This window comes from Coturnix japonica, chromosome 5, assembly GCF_054131305.1.
Source record: "Coturnix japonica strain WE chromosome 5, WE-NBRP24, whole genome shotgun sequence".
NCBI lineage: Eukaryota > Metazoa > Chordata > Aves > Galliformes > Phasianidae > Coturnix > Coturnix japonica.
Window position 1 is genome coordinate 2,452,233 of NC_140667.1, and position 14,998 is coordinate 2,467,230.

The following is a 14,998-nucleotide window of genomic DNA, read 5'->3' on the forward strand; positions in this document are numbered from 1 at the left end:
CGCCCCTCCGTCATGGAGAGGGCAGCGCCGCTTCCGGCCGCCGATGGAACTTCCGGCCGCGTGACCGCTGGGGAACTACAACTCCCGGCACGCAACGCGCTGCGCGCTATGCACGCCGGGAGTTGTAGTTCCTTCCTCACGCCCAACCCGCGCTGATTCACCGGTGGCGGACTCGCCGCCCCACAATGCCCCGCGCTCAGGCAGTCGGCCTGGCAGGGCGGGCGCATGTGCGTTGCGCGCTGTTGTTGTGGCGGCGCGGCCCGCTGCTCCCTGGCCGGCAGCGATGAGCGACAACGATGACATCGAGGTGGAGAGCGATGTGAGTCCCAGCGCCCCACACCCCACACCGCCCCCCGCCGCTCACATGTGGGCAGCGGGGGGTAACGAGCTCGGTTTGTCCCCCCTTCCTCCTCCTCGCCTCCCTTCCATGCTTCTTCCTCCTCCTTCACCCGGGCCCCGCAGGAGGAGCAGCCCCGCTTCCAGTCCGCGGTAGGTGCGGGTGGGGTGGGGGGGTTATGGGGCTATGGGGGGTTATGGGGGGCTATGGGGTTATGGGGGATTGTGGGGTTATGGGGGGTTATGAGGGGCTATGGGGGGTAATGGAGGGGTTATGGGGTTCTGGGGGGTTAGGGGGCTACGGGGTGTTATGGGGTTATGGGGGGGCTATGGGGGGGGTTTCGAGTTATGGGGGTTGTGGGGTTATGGGGGGGTTGTGGTGTTATGGGGCTATGGGGGGTTATGGGGGTTGTGGGGTTATGGGGGTTATGGGGGGTTATGAGGCTATGGGGGGTTATGGGGGCTTATGAGGGGCTATGGGGGGTTATGAGGCTATGGGGGGTTATGGGGGGTTATGAGGGGCTATGGGGTTATGGGGGGTAATGGAGGGGTTATGGGGTTCTGGGGGGTTAGGGGGCTACGGGGTGCTATGGGGTTATGGGGGGGCTATGGGGGGATAATGGGTGGGATATGGGGTTCTGGGGGCTTATGTGGCTATGGGGGGTTATGGGGGTTGTGGTGTTATGGGGGGTTATGGAGTTATGGGGGTTTATGGGGTTATGGGGGGTTATGAGGGGCTATGGGGTTATGGGGGGTAATGGGGAGGTTATGGGGTTGTGGGGGGTTAGGAGGTTATGGGGAGGTTATGGGGTTGTGGGGGGTTATGGGGTAATGAGGGGGTTGTGGGGTAATGGGTGGGTTATGGGGGCTTATGGGGCTATGAGGGGCAATGGGTTTATGGGGGGTTATGGGGGGGTTATGGGGTTGTGGGACATTATGGGGGATTATGAGGTTATGGGAGAGTTGTGGGGTTATGGGGTGTTATGGAGTTATGGGGGGTTGTGGGGTTATGGGGGGTTATGAGGGGCTATGGGGGGTAATGGGGGTTATGGGAAGTTATGGGGTTGTGGGGGGTTATGGGGCTATGGGGTGGTTGTGGTGTAATGGGTGGGTTATGGGGGGTTGTGGGGGGGTTGTGGGATTATGGGGAGTTATGAGATTATGGGGGATTATGGGGGGTTATGGGGTTGTGGGGGGTTATGGGGGGGTTGTGATAATCCAGGGGGGCTGTGGGTGTCTGTTCTTGGGGGGAGCATTGGATGGGGGGAGGGCTGTGTCATGATAGGGTCCTATTAGGGGAGGGGGGGAGGGTTGGGGTGGAGGGGAGACACCTGTAGGAGAAAGGGCTGTGGAAACCCTATTGGGGGGGCGGGGGGGTGGGATCTGAGCGAGGCCAGCGTGATGATGGGGGTCTATAGGGTTCTTTTTGGGGGAGAGCAGCTGTTGGATGCATCTGGGATTTTAGGGGGGTGAGGAGTGTTGTGGGGAGGCCTATAGGGTTGTGTTATTGGGGGGGGGATTTGGAAAGGGCTGCGGTGATGGGAGGGCTCTGTCTGCGGTTGTGTGTGGGGGGGGGGGGGTTAGCTGTGGGATGTGTATTTGGGAGGACTGCGTGGGGAACAAGGGGGCTGTGGATGGGGGGAAATGCACGTGGGGCTGTGCCCTTTGGGTACATGTAGAGGCAGCACTGTGTGCTTCCCCCCCCTCCCCGCCTCTTCTGGGCCCAGCCCCAATTCAGCTGCAGCAGGAAGCTGCGCCATGGTGAAACCGAAAGCACTGTGACCCCTTCCCCCCCCCCCCCCCCGTGTGTGTGTGTATATGTGTGTGTGCACATGCCCCCCCCCTGCAGGCAGACAAACGAGCCCACCACAACGCACTGGAGCGCAAACGGAGGGACCACATTAAGGACAGCTTCCATAGCCTGCGGGACTCCGTGCCCTCCCTGCAGGGCGAGAAGGTGAGGTTGTGGAGCGTGGCGTCACGGGGACCTTATTGACTTCCCTCTCCCTTTGCTATGGGGCTAACGTCACTTGGCTTTGAGGTTTTGGTGGTGGAAGCCGACTTGTGCAGTCAATGAGGGGCTGTGGGTCCCTCAGACGATGCCATGGTAGAGCCGAGGTCTTTATCTGGCCCATGTCTTTTCCCACTATTGCCACAGGCATCCCGGGCCCAAATCCTGGACAAAGCCACAGAGTACATCCAGTACATGCGTCGGAAAAACCACACGCACCAGCAGGACATCGACGACCTCAAGAGGCAGAACGCGCTGCTGGAGCAGCAAGGTGAGCACTACTCCTCCTTCCTCCCCCCAAGGAGGGGGGTATAGAGGTATAGAGGCCATCCCCCCCCCCCTCACCCTGGGCTTTGACACCTTGCAGTGCGAGCCCTGGAGAAGGCGCGTTCGAGTGCCCAGCTGCAGGCCAACTACCCAGCAGCAGACAGCAGCCTCTACACCAACCCCAAGGGCGGCGCCATCTCTGCTTTTGACGGTGGCTCTGACTCCAGCTCCGACTCGGAGCCTGACGAGCCACAAAGCAGGAAGAAGCTGCGCATGGAGGCCAGCTAGGCCCCCCCACACCTGCCCCCTGGCCCCCTAAGGACTCACCCTTCTCTCCTCAAGGCTCCAGGGCTGCCCCCTTGCAGCCCCCCTGTGCCAGAATATGGCAGGAAGGGGGGGGCTGGGGTCCCCAACTGCGCAGAGATACCCCCAACATCCCCCCCCCTCCCCTGCTGCTAGCGAGCCCCTCTCTGCGCCCGTTCCCCCCCCTTCGATTTTATATGAGCATTTCTATTTATACCCAGGGACCACTGCAGCCCTGAGCTGAGCACAAGGCTGTGCAGGAGGCGGGCGTCCCCCCCCGGCCCCTGTTGTCCACCTGTGGGCACCCCCAGGGGGTGAACACAAAAGGGGGGGGGGGGTCTTGCTATTTATTTCCTGTGTGTGCAAGGCACCCCCCTGCCCTCCATAGCACAGAGCTGCAGGGCTCGGGCTGGGTGGTCTGCGTGTGCGTCCTGCCCTATATCCCACCCCATAACCCCCCCCAAAACACACAGACACCACGAGCCCCCTCCCCACCTTTGTGGCATTTCCCCCACCTCTCCTCTCCCTGTAGCCAACCCCGTTTTAACGCCGTTCATTCCATGGATCTAAAAGTATGTTGTACATACTGCTCAGAGTTGTCTTGCAAGTTAAGGCTTCCCTTTACTATAAGACTTATAAATAATAAAAAGGAAAAAAAAAGAAACCCAAAACTTATTTTATCCTTCCCCATGGTAACCGTGTTTTCTTGGGGTTGGGGAGGGGGGAGCAGGGCTGGGAACCTTCCCTTGCTCCTTACTCACCCTGAGGGCAGGTGGCAGCTCTGTTTTATGGCCCCCCCGGCTCCTTTTTGGTATGGCTAGCACCCTGAGGGCCTCACTCTGCCCCCCTACCCTGCAGCCTCCAGGCTGGGCACGGGCTGCTGCAAGAAATGCATCACCGCCTTCACCACTTTCTCCGGCACGATGTTGTAGACGGGATGTGTGGGCCGCTGCCGGAGCCAAGGACAAAGCACTTTGAGCTTAAAGAAACCCCATAGCGGGGGGAGTCCTGTATCCTTTCTCCCCCTTTTCCACCTACCAGGCGGTTTTCAGGGATGCCCAGGACCAGCTCATGGTGCAGATCTCCACTACCAAAGTGCTGGGCGATGGCCAACCCGCTCAGGCAGTAGCAGGTGTGATAGAAGTCCCGTGACCTGGGGAAAAGGGGGGGGGGGCACACTGAGCAAGCGGGTCTGGGGGCTCATTACCCCCCATATAACCATCTCAATACTCATTGTCCCCCATATAACCAGCTCAATACTCATTACCCCCCATATAACCAGCTCAATACTCATTGTCCCCCATATAACCAGCTCAATACTCACTTTCCTGGCTTGTCCAGCAGCCCCCCAGCTGGGCACTGGCAGCAGAGCAGGATATACTCCTGCAGCGCAGACTGGTCGAACATCCAGTGTGACATGCTGAGAGCCAAGTCACCTACACAGGGTTAAAGAGGGGACGGGGGGAAAGAGGGGAAGGGGGGGCTGTTAAAACACCCCAAGACCACCCCAGGGTGCAGGTCCTGCTGCCCCCTCCATGGCTATGCCACCTCATCCCACAAACAGACACTTCTCAGAGGCAGATGAAGCCCCATTTTGCCCCATTTTTGGCCACTCACCCTGTGTATGAAGGGCTCTATGCAGCAGTGGCAGCAGCCCTGCCTGCCAGAAGGAATAGCAGCCATCCACCAGCTTGTTGCAACGACCCTGGAAGCCACCTTCAAAGTGCATCTGCCGCCCGGTCACCCAGTGCTGTATGAGACATCAGGGTTCATTACCAAGACTGGGTTTCACCACCAGAACCAGGACCCCCCCCAGCACCATGATACCCCATGGCACCCACCAGCAAGCTGCGTAGGTTCAACAGATGCTCCTTCTTCAGTATAACCAGCGCTGCCAGCCCGCAGAAGGTGTATCCACCATGAGCCTCCATGCCCGGCACCCCACCAATACCCCCCTCCCAGTTCTGGCACCTGCACGAGGACAACACTAAGGACAATGACAGCAGGGCCATCAACCCCGTGCCCACCCCCCCATGGGTCAGCACCCACCTTGCGATCCATTCGGCCGTCCCTGTGAATAGAGCTGGTGTGAGGACGTTGGTCAGCGATGCCACGGCAGCAGCACAGTAGGCGCTCCTGGGGGTTTAAAGGGCAATGTCCCTCTGTGCCCAGCCATGGGGGGGGGTTGGTTTATGGAGTCACAGAGGGGATGGTTCACCCACCTGACATCCACCTCGCCACCCACGTGCATCAGGAAGGAGCCATCGGGCTGCTTCAATGTGTGTAGATACTCCAGCAGCTTCTGCCTGTGGGGCAGCATGTGGCCTGTACCCCATACATACACCCCAACCACAGCCCCACACTGCCCTCCTGTACCTATTAATGACGTTATATGCTTCTTCTGTACCGATGATGCAGAGCGCGTTGACAGCAGCGTAAGTGGGGGCCAGATGGGGGTGCTGGCCCGGCCCCCCCCCAAAGCCACCCTGGGGACTTTGGCAGCAGCTCAGGAACTGGCAGACACTGATAAGATAAGGGGGGCAGATGGTGACAGGGACCAGGGGAGGACAGTGGGGAGGGGTGGGCAGGAGGATGGGGCACATCCCATAGCAGCAAAAGAATCCAGCCCCAGCTCAGGTGTTTCCATGGGGTGATGTGTCCCAACCAGCCCTGGGAGCCCCCCACCCCAATGAGGTAGATGCTGACTCCCACCTCCCTCTGTCACGAGCTGCTGGCCAACAAGAATAGGCAGCATTGAGGGCTGCACAGGACACAAAGCACTGTTGTGTCGGCGCCAGGGACACGGGGACAGCAGGAGGTGGCCCCAAAGGACAAAGCAGCGGGCACCTCTGGGAGCAGGAGCACCCACACTGTGCAGCTCTAATATGGTTCATAGGGTACAGAGCCCCTCAGTGCCCCCCAGGGCTGGGGGGGGGACTTACTCAGAGGCAACCGACTGGGGAATGGGCTCCTCCAGCAGCTCCAGGCTGTGTAGGATCCAATAGCAGAGCCAAGGGCGGCTGGCATCCAGACACTATGGGGATAGAGGGGGAGCTATAGGCACTCTAGGAAGGCCAGAATCCACCGCCCCATAGCACAGGAGCAGCCTCCAGGGCAAGAAGAACTAGGTGACAATTAAGGGTTCACCATGGAGCCCTGGGGCTGTGCTCGGTACCTCGTAGGCTTCTCCCAGCTGCCTGAGGCCTCTCTTCAGGTAGTGGAAGTGCTTCTCCCGCTGCAGGACAAACCTGCAAGGCAGCAGGTTGGGCTCAGCAGAGCCCCAGCACAGAGCGTGCTATGGGAGAGCTCATAGGGGACTTACTGCACTGCGTGGTGGTTCGTCTTGTAGGCGTCGAACACCTCCTGCACGATGTCCTCCACTTTGCTCTATGGCACAAGAAGGAGAGCACGCAGTCAGCACCAGGAGCTGCCACCCCATTAACCTCCCCTCGTTTTAGGTCTAAGGTTATAACGCTTCCAGACCCCTCCCTGTCCCACCCCAGCACCCCAGGGAGCTTATGCAAGAAGAGCAGCTGGGGCTTCCTGCCCCCAGAGTTAAGCAATGCTCCATGGCAGGGGCTGGAGCAGGGGAATTCACCTCCCCACTGCTTCACACCCAGCCCCATAGCACTCCCAGATCCCAGACCCACAGCACCCTCCTCTCAGACCTCATTCCTTCATCCTTTGGCCCTCTCAGACCCCATTCTCACCCCCTGTCCCTCCGTGCTTCCCTCACATCCCCACGCTCTGCAAGGTCTCAATCTTAGGCCCCTTCATATCTCAGCCCTTAGACACCAACCCCTCAGATCCCACCCCACACCCCCCTCAGCCCCCAGTATCTCAGCCCCCATGTCCAAGGCCCCCACAGCTCCCAGCCCCACAGATCCCAGCCCCACAGATCCCAGCCCCACAGCCCCCTCAGCCCCCAGTATCTCAGCCCCAAGTCCCCCTCCGACCCCAGCCCCCCAACCACCCCCACACCCCAACCCCTCAGCCCCCAACCCCTCACACCCCGTCCCCACACCTCTCCCCCCTCACCTGCTCGGCTGAGGTGTGTGTCCTCACCCCGTCATCCCGCAGCCTCCGCCTCCCCCCGGGGCCGTGCGGGCCGGGGCCGTGCGGGCAGGCCCCCGCCATGCTGCTGCCGGCCGGGCCGACGGCGGCCGGGCGGGGACATAAGACCACACCCCTTTTCGCTTTTGACCACGCCTTCATTTGCATATAGCCCCGCCCACTCCGCTCTAAGCCCCGCCTACTCCGTGTCGCAGTGTGGCCGCGGTGTCACCTCGACCCCCCCATAGCCCCCCAAATGTCCCCATTATCCCATACCCCCCCCATATGTCCCCATGATGCCCACATCCCCCCCATATGCCCCCATTATCCCATATCCCCCCTTATATCCCCATGATACCCATACCCCTCCATATATCCCCATGATGCCCATAGCCCCCCCCATATGTCCCCATTATCCTATACCCCCCCTTATATCCCCATGATACCCATACCCCCCCATATGCCCCCATGATGCCCATACCCTCCCCATATGCCCCCATGATGCCCATACCCCCCCATAAATCCCCATGATGCCCATACCCTCCCCATATGTCCCCATTATCCCATACCCCCCCATATGTCCCCATGATGCCCATACCCCCCCGATAAATCCCCATGATGCCCATACCCCCCCATATATCCCCATTATCCCATACCCCCCCGATAAATCCCCATGATGCCCATACCCCCCCCATATGTCCCCATTATCCCATACCCCCCCATATGTCCCCATGATGCCCATACCCCCCCATATGTCCCCATTATCCCATACCCCCCCCATATGTCCCCATGATGCCCATATCCCCCCTTATGTCCCTATGATGCCCATACCCCCCCATATATCCCCATGATACCCATAACCCCCCCATATGTCCCCATGATGCTCATACCCCCCCCATATGTCCCCATTATCCCATACCCCCCCCGATAAATCCCCATGATGCCCATACCCCCCCATATGTCCCCATGATGCCCATACCCCCTCCTCATTGCCCACCCCCCCCATCCCTCCCTCCTCTCCCTCCCGTTACCCGGCTCATCCCCGCGCTCCGCCCCGGTTCCATCCCGCACACATCCCCGCCCCCGGCCCGGCGGCGGCGGCGCGGGGCCGCCATGGCCAAGCAGTACGACGTGCTGTTCCGTTTGCTGCTGCTCGGAGATTCGGGTGTGGGCAAGACGTGTCTGTTGTGCCGCTTTACCGACAGCGAGTTCCACCCGGCTCATATCTCCACCATCGGTACCGGCGCCGGGGGGGGGTGGGAGCGACGGGAGATGGTGGGGAAGCGGGGGGAGAGGGGGCTGGGAGCTAAAGGGAAGGCAATGGGAGATGGGAATAGAGGGGAATATGGGAACGGAGGGTGATGTGGGCATAGGGAAGGGAAATAGGGAGCAGAGAGAGATGGGAGTGATGGGAGAATGGGGAATAGGGAACGATGGGCAGGGGGAAAATGGGAAACTGGGAGTAAAGGGAGGTGGGAGGACCAGGAAGAGGAGGAATTGGGGGCTGGGAGAACAGGGGGACATGGAAAGCAGGGATGGAGTGGGGAGATGGGGAGATGAAGTCCAGCCCTCTTCCCATCCAGGGGTGGACTTCAAGATGAAGACGATTGAGGTGGATGGCATCAAGGTGCGCATCCAGATCTGGTGAGTGACTAGAGGGGGGCTGTGCCCCACGGTGCCCCCCACCCCGGGGTCCAGCTGAGGGATGGGGTGAGGAATGACTCACCCCACCACCCCCCTCCATGCCCTCAGGGATACAGCAGGGCAGGAGCGGTACCAGACCATCACCAAGCAGTACTACAGGCGGGCGCAGGTAATAGGAGCACAGGGGGGGAGAAACTGAGGCACGGGGAGGTCCCCACCCCCACCTCCCTGTTGCCTTTCCTGCAGGGCATCTTCCTGGTGTATGACATCAGCAGTGAACGCTCCTACCAGCACATCGTCAAGTGGGCCAGCGACGTGGACGAGGTGGGGGCTCGGAGGGGGGAGGTCACCTTCATTTATAGGTGAGATGAGAGGTGCTGATGTGTTCTTTCTCCCCTTCCCCCCACCCACCCCCCCCCTTTTTCTTAGTATGCACCTGATGGAGTCCAAAAGATCCTCATTGGGAACAAAGCGGACGAGGAGCACAAGAGGCAAGTGGCCAAAGAGCAAGGGCTGCAGGTGAGCTGGGGGGGTGACACCCCCAGGGCACCAAACCCCCCCCCCCCCAGAGCCTGCTGCACCCCTGTGCTCCCCCCCAGCATCACCCAGCATCTCCCTCCACCTCCAGCCTCCCCTAAATTGCCCCCCACCCCAATGCATGACCCATGGGACCATCTGTCTGGGACGCAGAAGGGCCAGGGGGGGGGATGATGGTGAGAAATAGGGGCTGACCCCTCGCCCTAAAATCCCACGGGCACCGCCGAGCCCTTTGCCTCGCAGCTTGCCCGGGAGTACGGAATGGACTTCTATGAGACCAGCGCCTGCAGCAACCTGAACATCAAGGAGGTGTGTGGGGCCAAAAGGGGGGGGGGTTCCTCCCACCCCCATCCCAAAGGCTGACCCCGTTTCCCCACAGTCCTTCACCCGGCTGACGGAGCTGGTGCTGCAGGCGCATCGCAAGGAGCTGGAGGGGTTACGCACCGCCACGGCCCCCCCAGAGCTGGCCCAGCTGGAGGAAGATGAGCAGCAGACCCCAGGGGGGAACGACAACCCTAAAAACTGCTGGTGTTGAAGCCCGGCCTCCCCCAGCCCTGCTACAGAGGGAGCATGGCAGGGGGGGACACAAGGAATGGGGACTTACAGCCCCGTGGTGTTTTGGGGGGGTCCCAGGCGCTGTTTGCACACCCTGTTTTGCACATTGTTTCCATAATAAAGGAGATACTGGAGCCCCCTTACTGGGAGCAGTGTCACCCGGCAGTGCCACCGTGGTGTCCCCGGCGCTGCGGCAACCCGAGCAGTGATGAATAATGGAGGGGACCTGCCAGTGTCCCCTTACCCAGGGTGGGGATGAGGCTGTGGAGATGCAGGAGGAACAGGGGCCGTGGGCACCAAGCAGTGGGCAATGGGATGGGTGGGCATCAGGGCACTGGTATCAGGGTGGCAGTGGGCACTGGAATGGGTGGGCAGTAGGTTGGTGGTGGGCATTGGGATGGTTGCTTAATGGGATGGGTGGGTGTTAGGATGGTGATAGGCTCTAGCACACGCAGACATTGGGATTGTGGTGGGCACTGGGATGGAATGACACTAGAAGGGTGGTGGGCAATGGGGCGTATGTGCATCAGGATGGGCATGGACATTGGGATGGATGTGCAGCGGGGTGGTGGCCGGGAGCTGGATGGGTGGGCATTAGGTGCTTATTGTAACTGACAGACAGCAGAATGGTGATGAGTGATATATGAGCATCAGGATGATGGTTGGCAGTGAGATGGGGAGACGCTGGGATGAGCTGACATCAGAAAAGTGGTGGCCTTGGGCATTAGGATGGGCACGGGCAACGGGACAGCACTGGACATCGGGATGGATGTGTACCAGGATGATGACACATAGGCAGCAGGATTATGGCTGGGTGCTGGGACACGTGGGCACTGGGATGGCGGTGGGCGCTGGGCTGGGTGTGCAATGGGGGCACCCACCCAGCTGCTTCCAGCTCCAGACTGCAGCATCCACATCAATAATTGAGGCTGGCATCACTGCCCTGGCCTTGCCCCACCCCATCCCTGGGCAGGTGCCAGCAGGTGGGCTGGCTCTGCTTTCAGGGCCGCGGGGTGGATGCCATCATCACGTGGGTGCAGGGCAGCCTTTAAGGCGTGCAGCAGAGCACACAGAGCACACACCGTCACCCGCAGCCATGAGCGTCCCCATCGCCAAGTCCTTCTACGACCTGAGCGCCACCTCCTTGCAGGGGGAGAAGGTGGATTTCAACGTCTTCCGAGGACGGGTGGTCCTGATCGAGAACGTGGCGTCGCTCTGAGGCACCACGGTGAGGGATTACACCCAGCTCAACCAGCTGCAGGCACGTTACCCGCGGCGGCTGGTGGTGCTGGGCTTCCCCTGCAACCAGTTCGGCTACCAGGTAAACCCAGGGGAGCGAGGGGATGCTGCGGGGTGGAGGAGGACACGGCTCAGCCCTGTTACCCTTACCAGGAGAACGGCACCAACGAGGAGATCCTCAATTGCCTCAAACATGTGCGGCCGGGGGGCGGCTTTGAGCCCAACTTCACCCTGTTCCAGAAGTGCCAGGTGAACGGGAAGGACACCCACCCCGTCTTCGCTTACCTGAAAGCCCACCTGCCTGCCCCTGTGGATGAGGCAGATCATCTGATGGCCGAACCCCGTTTCTTGGTGTGGAGCCCCGTCAGGCGCTCCGACATCTCCTGGAACTTTGAGAAGTTCCTGGTGGGGCCCGAGGGGGAACCTTTCCGGCGTTACAGCCCTCGCCTGCCCACCATCCAGATAGAGCCCGACATCCAGCGCCTCCTCAAGTTGGCCAAGTAGGGCTGTACCCCCTTCCAGCCAGCCCCTGCCCTCTGCTGAGTGATGGCCTCCTCCGAAACCCCCGTGGGGAGGGGGCCTGATGGGGTGGAGGGCTGGGACCGCTGGGATGGGGCCGGCAGCAATAAATGAGCTGGAGGCAGCACCTCAGCCCCCCCGTTTGTGCATCCCCCCTTCCTAGTTCTTTTGAGACATGGAGCACATGGGATGCAGGAAGTGGCTGCATGGGTGGAATGGAGCCAAGCACAGGGGCAGCCCCACGACGGGGGGGGGGGGGGGGGGGGCGGGAAGAGGTGGAAGCAATTTCTGCAGTCTCATAGTGTGGGTGTGCCACCCTGCCCTGCCCACAACAGGAATGAGTGCCCCCAAGCAGGGCGAGGGGACAGCCCTAGAAAGGGGAATGCTTCGGGTTGGGGGTTGGGGTTGGGAGCAGAACAAGCACTAGGAGGTGGGGCACAGGGAGATGACATCATCCTCAGCCCCTGTTCCCATTGTGGGTGTGGAGGAGGGGGAAACAAACACAGTGCCCCCATATGCAGCTCTGAGCTGTACCATGTACCAGATTCACCTTTATTGCTCACACTCCTGTGCTGCACAGAACCGTTTTGAGGTGCCAACAGGCTGGGCCCCTCCTTTCCTTTCTTCAGCACTAGATCAGGGTTGAAACCCACCCCCCCAAGAGTTACAAACTGCCTTCAGAAGAGCGGGGTCATCTGGCGCGGGTCATCAGGCAGGATGCTGACCGAGTCCTCGGCACGGCCACACAGCAGGCACAGCATGGTGTACTCCTGCAGCAGAGCACGGTGCAGGAAGGGGGCTCAGGCCATGCTATCCCCTCCCTTCACCACTGAGGAAACCAGAGCTGGGACCGACACTTGATCCCCGATTGCAATCAGATCCCAACGGATTGCGTTTCGCCCCCCCACAGGACCCTGCCCCTCTGGCTGCCCAGAGCCCATTTTCCAGCACTTTGCTGCTGAATGGGCAATGTGCCATGGAAGAGGGATGGGGAGAGCGGGGTGGTTGCTTTCATGTGTGCCAGGGAGCTTCTGAGCTGTGCACCTGTGATACCGGGACCAAAGCCAGCACTGCAGGTGGCCCCAAGCTGCTGCTCACCTCCATCTCCCTCTGGTGGCTGAGGGCAGGTGGGCATTAGCAAGGCTGAGGGCACCCCCAGAGCTGGGGGGAGCACAGCAGAACCTCCCCCTGAGCCCTGGGAGATGTACCTGGTAGTCATCCACCACGCTGAAGGTGTATTCGTGCCGTGCAATCAGGTGGTGGCAGTTCTTACACAGGTCTGCAGAGGACACCAGGTAAAGGCCTTTAGTGACAGGGATGCGCCCAGCCCTGACATAGTGCTCAATGGGGACATGGCTTCACACATGAACCCACCTCAGCCTTTACAATCACCCCCATAAGGCCCCAAACCCTCAAGGCTCCAGGCTCCCTCCAGCTGCTCCCTTAAAGTACCAGTGCCCCCCAAGCCCAACACCCCCCCCACAGCCCCTAATATCCCCCCCCCATAGCACCAAACCCCACCAACAACCCCCTTCAGACACCAGAACCAAGCCCAGATCCCCCTCTCACAGCTCCACAGACACCCCCAAACAACCCCAGGACCACCATTACCCACTATAGACCCTCAGAGCCCCCACATTAGGCCACACTCGAGCCCCCCCAGACCCCAAACAACCCCCATTACCCCCTACAGACCCTCAGAGCCCCCACATCAAGCCACACTCGACCCCCCCCCAGACCCCAAACAACCCCAGGACCCCCATTACCCCCTACAGACCCCCATTACCCCCTATAGACCCTCAGAACCCCCACATTAGGCCACATTCAACCCCTCCCCCCCATCCCCCCCCAGACCCCAAACAACTCCAGGACCCCCATTACCCCCTATAGACCCCCATTGCCCCCACTGCCCCCTATAGACCCTCAGAGCCCCCACATTAGGCCACACTCGACCCCCCCCAGACCTCAAACAACCCCAGGACCCCCATTACCCCCTATGGACCCTCAGAGCCCCACATTAGGCCACACTCGACCGCCCCCCCCCCCCAGACCCCAAACAACCCCAGGACGCCATTACCCCTATAGACCCCTATTACCCCCCTACAGACCTCCATTACCCTCCTACAGGCCCCCATTACCCTCCTACAGGCCCCCATTACCCCCCTACAGACCCCCATTACCCCTCTACAGGCCCCCATTACCCCCAATAGACCCCCATTCCCCCCTACAGACCCCCATTGCCCCCTACAGACCCCCATTGCCCCCCTACAGACCCCCATTGCCCCCCTACAGACCCCCATTGCCCCCTACAGACCCCCATTACCCCCCTACAGACCCCCATTCCCCCCTACAGACCCTCACAGCCCCACATTAGGCCGACTCGCCCCAGCTCACGGTCATAGGTGATGATCTCCTCATCCCCGTGCAGGCCTGAGGCGCGGTTGCCCAGCAGCACGAAGTCCCGGCGGCCGCATCGCGCACAGCCCACGAAGTTAAGCAAGAAGGAGCCTCCTTCCAAGCAGGTAGTGCCCTACGAGGGGACACAGCACGGCTCGGAACCTCACGGTACCCCCCGGTACAGGTACCGGTACCGGAACCGGCCAGGCCGCGGCCTACCCACCCGCTCGGGGTACTCGGTGCTCACGCAGCCCCCGCACATCTTCTCGCGAGACTTCCGCCGCGCAAGGGGCGGGGCTTGAGATGAGGGGGCGTGGTCAATTATGGCCACGCCCCCTCGAGAGGGCAGGGCTGAGTAGGGGCAGCAATAGTGGGGGGCAATGGGGGCATTAGGAGCTATGGGGTGCCAATAGGGGCAGCCGGCACTATGGGGCTCCTAGGACTCCCCAGCGCCCAACTGGGGGCACCCAGGAATCATTTATGGAGCACTCAAGGCCGTTGAGGAGGCATCTGGATTTATAGAGTGGGTTTCTAGGGCTAATTATGGGCCCCTAGGGTTAATTAGGGGCAGCCAGCTCTAAATGGGGGCACCCAGCGCTCGCTTGGGGGGATCTAATTCAATGTGGGTCACCCAGTGCTGAGTGGGGAGTCCAGCCGTGGTTCATTGGGGTCACCCAGGATGAAGTGGGGTCACCCAGCACCATGTGGGGCACCAAGGTTAATGGGGGGCAGCACTAATTGGGGGGGTCACCTAAGAGAAATTAGGGGCACCCAGCACTACGTAGGAGCACCCAGTGCCAAGTGAGGGGGCAGCCAGTGCTATAGGGGGGCACCCAGCGCTGAGTGGGGGGTCATAGGATTAGCTGGGACCCCCCAGACATTGGGGGGGGGGGGAAATAGGGCTAATTGGGGGCAGCCTGCATTAACTGGGAGACACATAAAGCTATTGGGGGCTCACCCAGCCCTAACTGGGGGGGGCTGGGGTCACCCATCACTAATAGGGAACGCTCCTCACCCCCCCCCCCTTCATCCCCTTCATCCCCTTCATCCCCTCCCTCCCCGCCCCGCTCCTCCCTCCCGGCGCTCCCGGTACCGGCGGCGCTGGCCGGGGGGGGCCGCTGTGCTGCATTGCGGGGC

General features: G+C 61.0%; 5 protein-coding genes across 9 annotated transcripts; 3 read left to right on the forward strand and 2 right to left on the reverse strand.

Moving 5' to 3' along the window:
* The first annotated feature begins 214 nt into the window (after positions 1-214).
* Positions 215-3,592, forward strand: MAX (MYC associated transcriptional regulator X). 2 transcript variants are annotated; one of them, XM_015863099.3, is made up of 5 exons: positions 215-319; positions 463-489; positions 2,186-2,293; positions 2,495-2,618; positions 2,715-3,592. In XM_015863099.3, exons 1-5 carry the CDS (start codon positions 284-286, stop codon positions 2,900-2,902), a joined length of 483 nt encoding a protein of 160 aa, XP_015718585.1. In that variant the 5' UTR covers positions 215-283; the 3' UTR covers positions 2,903-3,592. The 2 variants fall into 2 exon arrangements, with proteins under 2 accessions (XP_015718585.1, XP_085404221.1); XM_085548095.1 differs by having other exon boundaries at positions 2,186-2,292; positions 2,488-2,618.
* On the reverse strand, positions 3,514-7,075 carry FNTB (farnesyltransferase, CAAX box, subunit beta). Of its 2 annotated transcripts, XM_085548049.1 has the most exons (12): positions 6,956-7,075; positions 6,240-6,304; positions 6,093-6,165; positions 5,860-5,951; positions 5,294-5,440; positions 5,140-5,223; positions 4,967-5,053; positions 4,759-4,888; positions 4,535-4,667; positions 4,242-4,353; positions 3,956-4,070; positions 3,514-3,866 (listed from the first exon to the last, which is right to left on the reverse strand). In XM_085548049.1, the coding sequence occupies exons 1-12, from the start codon at positions 7,052-7,054 to the stop codon at positions 3,765-3,767; spliced, it is 1,239 nt and encodes a 412-aa protein (XP_085404175.1). In that variant the 5' UTR covers positions 7,055-7,075; the 3' UTR covers positions 3,514-3,764. The 2 variants fall into 2 exon arrangements, with proteins under 2 accessions (XP_085404175.1, XP_085404176.1); XM_085548050.1 differs by lacking the exon at positions 5,294-5,440.
* Positions 7,076-8,063: 988 nt separating this feature from the next.
* On the forward strand, positions 8,064-9,864 carry RAB15 (RAB15, member RAS oncogene family). 2 transcript variants are annotated; one of them, XM_015863095.3, is made up of 7 exons: positions 8,064-8,207; positions 8,554-8,614; positions 8,723-8,783; positions 8,861-8,938; positions 9,044-9,133; positions 9,395-9,460; positions 9,531-9,864. In XM_015863095.3, exons 1-7 carry the CDS (start codon positions 8,084-8,086, stop codon positions 9,684-9,686), a joined length of 636 nt encoding a protein of 211 aa, XP_015718581.1. In that variant the 5' UTR covers positions 8,064-8,083; the 3' UTR covers positions 9,687-9,864. The 2 variants fall into 2 exon arrangements, with proteins under 2 accessions (XP_015718581.1, XP_085404212.1); XM_085548086.1 differs by having other exon boundaries at positions 9,044-9,105.
* Positions 9,865-10,743: 879 nt separating this feature from the next.
* On the forward strand, positions 10,744-11,605 carry GPX2 (glutathione peroxidase 2). Its single transcript, XM_015863087.3, has 2 exons — positions 10,744-11,027; positions 11,099-11,605. The coding sequence occupies exons 1-2, from the start codon at positions 10,803-10,805 to the stop codon at positions 11,447-11,449; spliced, it is 576 nt and encodes a 191-aa protein (XP_015718573.2). The 5' UTR covers positions 10,744-10,802; the 3' UTR covers positions 11,450-11,605.
* Positions 11,606-11,980: 375 nt separating this feature from the next.
* On the reverse strand, positions 11,981-14,131 carry CHURC1 (churchill domain containing 1). Of its 2 annotated transcripts, none has more exons than XM_085548097.1 (4): positions 14,085-14,131; positions 13,859-13,994; positions 12,673-12,743; positions 11,981-12,234 (listed from the first exon to the last, which is right to left on the reverse strand). In XM_085548097.1, the coding sequence occupies exons 1-4, from the start codon at positions 14,121-14,123 to the stop codon at positions 12,142-12,144; spliced, it is 339 nt and encodes a 112-aa protein (XP_085404223.1). In that variant the 5' UTR covers positions 14,124-14,131; the 3' UTR covers positions 11,981-12,141. The 2 variants fall into 2 exon arrangements, with proteins under 2 accessions (XP_085404223.1, XP_085404222.1); XM_085548096.1 differs by having other exon boundaries at positions 12,563-12,743.
* Positions 14,132-14,998: the final 867 nt, after the last annotated feature.

What these genes read in the sequence shown, in the direction of transcription:
- RAB15 (XM_015863095.3), top strand. Translation starts at nt 8,084, where the DNA reads ATGGCCAAGCAGTACGACGTGCTGTTCCGTTTGCTGCTGCTCGGAGAT. An exon ending in AAGGTGCGCATCCAGATCTG is followed by an intron (nt 8,615 to 8,722) that starts GTGAGTGACTAG and finishes CCATGCCCTCAG; the next exon opens with GGATACAGCAGGGCAGGAGC. An exon ending in AGTACTACAGGCGGGCGCAG is followed by an intron (nt 8,784 to 8,860) that starts GTAATAGGAGCA and finishes CCTTTCCTGCAG; the next exon opens with GGCATCTTCCTGGTGTATGA.
- CHURC1 (XM_085548096.1), bottom strand. Translation starts at nt 14,123, where the DNA reads ATGTGCGGGGGCTGCGTGAGCACCGAGTACCCCGAGCGG. An exon ending in GCACCGAGTACCCCGAGCGG is followed by an intron (nt 13,995 to 14,084) that starts GTGGGTAGGCCG and finishes GTCCCCTCGTAG; the next exon opens with GGCACTACCTGCTTGGAAGG. An exon ending in GGAGATCATCACCTATGACC is followed by an intron (nt 12,744 to 13,858) that starts GTGAGCTGGGGC and finishes TGTCCTCTGCAG; the next exon opens with ACCTGTGTAAGAACTGCCAC.
- FNTB (XM_085548049.1), bottom strand. Translation starts at nt 7,054, where the DNA reads ATGGCGGGGGCCTGCCCGCACGGCCCCGGCCCGCACGGCCCCGGGGGG. An exon ending in GGTGGCGAGGTGGATGTCAG is followed by an intron (nt 5,054 to 5,139) that starts GTGGGTGAACCA and finishes TTAAACCCCCAG; the next exon opens with GAGCGCCTACTGTGCTGCTG. An exon ending in TGAACCTACGCAGCTTGCTG is followed by an intron (nt 4,668 to 4,758) that starts GTGGGTGCCATG and finishes TGTCTCATACAG; the next exon opens with CACTGGGTGACCGGGCGGCA.
- MAX (XM_085548095.1), top strand. Translation starts at nt 284, where the DNA reads ATGAGCGACAACGATGACATCGAGGTGGAGAGCGAT. An exon ending in ACATCGAGGTGGAGAGCGAT is followed by an intron (nt 320 to 462) that starts GTGAGTCCCAGC and finishes CGGGCCCCGCAG; the next exon opens with GAGGAGCAGCCCCGCTTCCA. An exon ending in CCCTCCCTGCAGGGCGAGAA is followed by an intron (nt 2,293 to 2,487) that starts GGTGAGGTTGTG and finishes TTTCCCACTATT; the next exon opens with GCCACAGGCATCCCGGGCCC.